Source organism: Gouania willdenowi, chromosome 10, assembly GCF_900634775.1.
Source record: "Gouania willdenowi chromosome 10, fGouWil2.1, whole genome shotgun sequence".
Taxonomy (NCBI): domain Eukaryota; kingdom Metazoa; phylum Chordata; class Actinopteri; order Blenniiformes; family Gobiesocidae; genus Gouania; species Gouania willdenowi.
This window is the reverse complement of record NC_041053.1, coordinates 28,785,246-28,791,928: the sequence shown is the minus strand read 5'-3', so window position 1 is coordinate 28,791,928 and position 6,683 is coordinate 28,785,246. Positions and strand designations below refer to the sequence as shown.

General features: G+C 36.2%; 1 protein-coding gene across 6 annotated transcripts in view; it reads right to left on the bottom strand.

Moving 5' to 3' along the window:
* The window catches only part of atp11c (ATPase phospholipid transporting 11C (ATP11C blood group)), a 55,187-nt gene continuing 48,504 nt past the window's right edge, over nt 1-6,683 (bottom strand). For 2 of the 6 annotated variants that reach the window (XM_028459315.1, XM_028459318.1), the window contains exons 29-31: nt 5,742-5,850; nt 3,216-3,247; nt 1-2,054 (exon numbers count right to left, since the gene is read on the bottom strand). In XM_028459315.1, the coding sequence (XP_028315116.1) occupies nt 5,746-5,850 (105 nt within the window). In that variant the 3' untranslated portion in view covers nt 1-2,054; nt 3,216-3,247; nt 5,742-5,745. Of the gene's footprint in view, nt 2,055-3,215; nt 3,248-5,741; nt 5,851-6,539; nt 6,631-6,683 lie in introns of those variants that run through there. The other 4 variants (XM_028459316.1, XM_028459319.1, XM_028459317.1 and 1 more) reach the window with 4 other exon arrangements.

Here is a 6,683-nt window from a genome sequence, read left to right as displayed (position 1 = left end):
CCAAAACATTCTTTTTTTTTATTACAGAAAACTTTTAGATTTTTGAATATAATCATTTCAAAGAGGTACATTCAGCTCGGAGGTTTGAAGTGTTTGAAGCTGGAGACCCAAAAGGCTGGAGGTGGTAAAGAGTCCCTGCTGTAGGACCATCACCCACCAAAGGGCCAGTCATGCTCGTCTTTTTCTTAAGATTTCCATTTTCTTTTTCTTACAAAGTTGACTGGAAACAGTTGCCTTAAAAATACAATCTGATCTTTGTTAACTTTTCTTTGTCAGGCAAAATTAAATTAAACATATCCAAAGCATTGAAAAAAGCATTTCTTTTATGCAAGTTAAAGGTTTTTTTTTTTTTTTGTGTATGTGTGTGTGTGTTCACAAAGTAGGCAGTCCGTTTCAGTGTGTCCTCTTACGGTTTCCAAAATTTCTAACACAGTGCAGTCAGGATGTAAAGGAAAAAGTAAAAGAAAATAACAAGTAGAAGACAGAAAAACATTTCAGAAAATCTTGGTTAAAAAATTACACTGAAAGGCATCGTTTGGAAAAGAAAAGAAAAAAAATCTCCATTTGGCATTTTGACTACATGTAGATTTTGCGCTGCATAAACACTGCCCGAGAAGTCGAGTCGGACACGGCGCCAGAACCTGATGTGTTAACAGTGGTAACAATAACAAACCCAAGTCCATGCTTTAACTGAAGAAGCTAACTGACACAAAGCGGAACAATCTCTATGATAAAAACAAAGATTTCAATTAAAAAATAGAACATTTGTGCATAAAATTACACTCAATAAATATTGCTATGTAGGCAAATATATCTTTGTGGACAGAGAGAATAAAAGTTCAGACACCGTATCAAAAAATGTGAAATCAACTTGGAATGTATGAAGAACAAGCACGGACACGTGAGGAAAAAAGAAGAAATAAAAGGACTAAAGTTTTCAAACAGGCCGTGAAAAAGAGCTGACTCAGCAGATTGTTTGATTGTTTCTAAGATTTCAACAAACTTAACGTGTGATGATTACAAATAGCGACGTTCAGGCTTTAGTGCATGTGTGCCTACAGTGTGTGAGGCAGATATTATCATGCCTTAGTGACAACAAAGCACAAACCATCTTAACTTATTCTATTGCAGTAAAAATCTGACCAAACTACGTCAACAAAGTTCAAGTAACTCTGGTTTTCAACGACATGCACATATGAGCATTTGTGATTCAGCTCATCTCGTGCATCCACACACTCACACACTTATATCACTTGCTATAGTCACTCTGGTGTCGACTACGTACATAACTGCAACTTTTTTGGCTTGGAGCAGAGGTGAATAAACCTCTTAAAATATAAGCAGAACAGAAAATATATTAGTTTTGTCTTCTACCTCTGAGGCTGGAATATATTGGGTTGTACTCTAAATATTGCTGCATTGTCAGGGCAATCTTATTAAATATCTCTCACACATGAACACAATATTTGGATTGAGTGGTTAAATGACCTCTATTGACTTAACATCTGTATAGCGTATTCAAAATGTACAGATTCAATATCAGAAACAAAACAAATATTCGTGTAACGAACAACAAGAATTCAACTGAAATATAACTCTTAGAAAGATAACTTATAACCGTAAAAGTTGGCAACTTCTAAAAATAGTTACTATTGTGAATATATTTAAAACAGTATTTTTCTTGAGGATCCTTTCATGCAGATGTACCAAACTGGTTGTGGCTTTTACAAACTGCTACAGAAAAGGCAGCCATGTATGTATGCGCTGGTGTTTCCAAAGGTTGGTAACAAAATAGAACCTCATGCCTGTCAGAGTTCAATCAAAAGTAAAGCAGGGTACTGCTCTGCTGACATGCGTAGGGTGGGGTGGGGGTAGGTTTGCTTAGAATTTAGCCGCCAAGGACGGAAAAGAGACACAAAAGGTCAAGAGAACAACTGAAATCATATAGATTCACTGCATCCACTCGACAGGTTTGCTTTTCGGAGGCTTTTTGTTCCATCTCTTCACTGGCCCTCCTTCAGGTGCTTGTAGGACAGTGGTGTGACGGGTGCAACCTGAGAAAAATAAGACAAATGCAAAGATAGTTTGCTTTCTGTTTTCATTATTGTGTTGGGAGAAAACGAGATTGAGACCAGGGTTGGGGTCAATTACAATTACGTTTCCAATTTTCCAAGTTCAATTACAATTCAATTATGATTACGGTAACCAACATTTAATAAAGTTAACATTTTATTTGAAGTTTTATACATAAGGCTGACATTACTGTCATTATTATGACATGACACCTGTCATTAGTCATGAAGGCTGTCATTAAGGGTCTTTCATTACCCTAACCCTTCGTTACCCTAACCCCACTAGATCCATCCACCTACCCCAAAAAATGTCAACATAGCTCCAAAGTTGTCATAATTTAGTGAAAGACACTTAATGACAGCCTTTATGACACTTTATTCATGCTAATGACAGATAGTGACAGTGTGATGTCAGCCTTATGTATAAAACTTTAAGTAAAGTGTTACCCAAATAAATAACAATTGTTATTTTTCTCCTGAAAGTCAATTACATTCTCAATTACTTGAGTTCAATTAGAATTTTACTAACTTATTCAGTTCTGATGATTGTTTGTGCTTCTGTGTGTGAACAATGACATTTTAGCATATTTACATTAACATTTTAGTGCATTGATTATAATGTCTTATGCAAAAGCCCAACTCGGGCCAAGAGGGTGTGAAGATTCACCAACAAGTAGTGGGAAGACTTGATATGAAACATATTTTAATCATTGTTAACTACATGTGTCAGCCATAGAACTGTTTCGAGTTTAATCAAATTGTAATTGACAGTTTTAATAGAATTTCCACGACATTTACAATTACAAAGTCAATTATCTGAACTCAATTGCAATTCAATTATGATTAGAACGGCAACAGATTTTTAAAATGACAATGACATTTATAATCACGCCCTAATTGTAGTTAATTATCAATAACGCGATTACAATTATAATCATAATTGACCCCGACCCTGACTGCGACTGCTTGAAATCACCACCAATCATCTGAGATCAAACAGGGATTGTTCACAAATACACCACCACTACACACCAGTGATTACACGTTTTCCTCCATCACAGACAAAACTCAATTTCACCCAAATGTACTGATCGGTTCAGCGCAGAACGAAAACAAAAGGCTTCATCCATTTCTGTCATTTACCTGGACGCTGGTAGTAGAGCACCCTGAGACGGCTATACAGGGGGAACAGAAAGGCACGGTTATAAAGTGGGCGCTGGTTTGAAAAAGCCTGGTGCTCGTGTTAGAAATCAGAAGGACAGGAAAAGTGGGGAGGAGAACTCAAAACACATCACAAAAACACACACAAAATCTAACTATTTGAAAATGACATTTCACCTCAGAAGTAACATGTAAAAAAGTAATTGAATATTGTCAAATTTTGACTAAACTGAAAATAATTTAAGTTGATGACAAAAACCCAATAGGATCATGCACTAGTACTCGTATTACGTTAGTCAACGTTAAACATCATCAAATATGAAACCTTTTTTAAATTGTTGTTGTTTTGCAAACCAAATACAAAGAGATAAAGCTAAAACACAAGTTAATAGACTTTGTGGCATTGTGATGATTTACATCCCTGTGGTGAATAATCATTTCTGTGCATACAGACATAAAAACTCGAGAAGCCAGGATTAGTAAAAAAAAAAAAAATTGCCTTAATATAGCTTTACCTCCATTTTTAAGCAATTGAAATTTTTTCGCTCTTTTAATGCCTTACTATAGCTTTTTCTCCATATTTGGGCGTTTTAATTCATTTTGCCATTTTTATGCCTAACTTTAGCCTTAGCTCCATTTTTTGGCATTTGAAATGTTTTTTCTCCCCGTTTATACCTTACTATAGCCTTAGATCCTTTTTTTGGCGTTTCAGATTTTTTCGCCCTTTTTATGCCATACTATAGCCTTAAGTCAAATTTTAGGTTGCTTGAAATTTATTTTTGACTTTTTTTATGCATTACTATCACCATTTCTCTGTTTTTTGGCATTTGAATTTTTTTTTTGCCTTCATCAATGCTTACTATTAGTGATTACCCTACGGATAATGGTGGCTCAGGTTGTAGAGGGGTTGTCTTCTTATCCATAGGTTGGGTGTTCAAATCCAGTATTTACTTTGTAAATAAATTACATAAAAATATTGAACAGATAATAGTCTCTACCTCAGTGGTTCCCAACCTTTTTTGAGTCGCGACCCCATAGACATCTTTTTTTCTAGACTTAGTTTTTGATCATGTTTGTTATATATATATATATATATATATATATATATATATATATATATATATATATATATATATATATACTGTGTTACGAGTAGCCAGGATAAACAAGGTGACAAGATGCACCAGCTCAGATATTTTTATACTGCATTCTATTTGGACTACAACTATATTTGAAAAAGTTATAGTGTTATATGGAAAGTATAGAACGGAGGGGGGTTTTTTTAGATTGTATGTAATGTTTTCATTTTAAATAAATAATAATAATAATTTGAAAAAGTTAAAAACTTATTTTTTAATCAGTATTTTTTTTTGTCATTACTTAACATTTCAGGTGACCTCAATTGAATTCTGGGCGACCCCACATGAGTTCACAACTTAAAAGGATCAAAAACACTGTTCTACCTTGTTTACTATAGAAAGCGATATGATCTCTCCTTTTGTTTTTTTTGCATCTTTGCAAAATGCTTAAACCATGGCTTTCAGATGAGTTTTTGATGTAGATTAAATAAATAATAATAATAATAATAATAATAATAATAATAATAATAATAATAATAATAATAGGAATAATAATAATAATAATAATAATATTAATAATAATTTGCAGACATTACTGATATGTTTCTTGAAAGTACGATGCATGCCGTTCTTGCCATGCAATCCACAGCAACACCAATCACCAATCTTAAAATCACACATGAAATGTCAATAGAAATAATGACCATGTTTTCATTTAAAGTAATTAATAATACCAGAATCAATTAAATGTTTTTATCTTTCAAATTGTACTGATTGAACCTCTATCTCTGACAGTGGTAAATATGAATGTCACCTGTTTACATTTCTGTGAATGTGTTTTCTTTCTGTGGGCTGTGTTCCAGCCTCTGAATACCACACGGGCAGCATACGTGGTGAGGTTAAGCCGACATGACATCACACTCTGAAGCAAAGCTCTCATCAAACACGGAAGCAGGCAGCAACCACCACACAGGTTTGGATGTGCAGCACACGCATGGGGATGACCAGTCAAACCAGCATGTTAGCAGCAGTAACCAATAAACATCAGCAAAAAGTAATGTTTTCAAGCAACACCAGCACTGACAGACACTTCACATACAGGCTCTTCAGTTCAAAAAATTAGATGACGGGAAGCTTGTTTTCAGTAACACATGCAGGAATGAGTACATGCTGTGCAGCCATGGCCAGGCTGAAAGCAGCATGCATTAAAAAAAACATGAATTTTCAGCATCTTACAATAAATGCTTTGTTATTTGGCGAAAATATTGTCAACAGTGCAGTTTTTTTCTTTTAGGCCAACTAGAACTAGCTCACAAGTGAAAGTCTTTAATTATCGAGTTGAAACTCAAAGTTAGAGACCAGGATAGTTGGCTGGGGAGGGGTGGGTGAGTCATTGATTGGCTTAAATGGCCCCATGTTGAGCTTGTACCTGTTTAAATGACAGTATTGGACTCATCTGAAAAGGTTCTCATGAGCAGGGGCCTGGCCGGAGACCGGGGAGACTGGAGGCCCCCTTCGCTCGACTCAACCATCTTCTTCTAAAAAGGGTGAGGCAAAAGACAACCAGCGACATCACTGCACTGACACACACACACACACACACGAACACACATACTGAGAAACACAACATTGGTTGACAAAGACTTGGAAAGACAACAGGTACACGATGAGTGTCTATTTAGGAAGAATTGTAGACTTGAATTTGAAGACATGACACAGGTTTCCTTTCCTGGTTACACCCATGGAAAACTGCTGGAAATATGAGATTTTGGGTCAGAGTCACATGCATATAAGTTTGGGTGCTTTAACGTGTTGCAGTCACTTGACGAGACATGCGAAGGCAGCAGGCATTGGAGTGTCACAGGCAGCAGGGAGGACACTTTGACTTTTAAAACGACTGGGCAAGAAGCCTGACTGCACACTTAGAGCATAGACACCCTGTCCTGCTCCACACTGCTGCCAGAGCTCCACGCAAGCAACTCCTCCCACTTTAAATAACACTAAAATAACAGCTTTTAGAGCTGCAGTGGTACATACAAATTTTCTGACCTGATATGGTCAAGAGAAGAATTTACAAGGAAAAATAACATTTTAAAGTGAGGAAGGAGTCAATGAGTGGGAGAGGAAGGAGACACAACAAGTGGGAAACAAGCAGGTCTGGCAGAAACAAATATGCTGCAGGAGGGAATTAGAAATGAATGCTGACAAAGAGGAGAAAAAAAGAGACCTCAGTCACTCCAGGAGAAGCTGTGAGTGCTAGCGGTCTGTGACAACATGAAGATAGTAGACGTCCCCGAGGAAGGAAGGTGATGTTTCACCTTTAGGGAATTACAGTCAAGGAAAGGAAAGAGGAAAACATTGTTTTAGATTT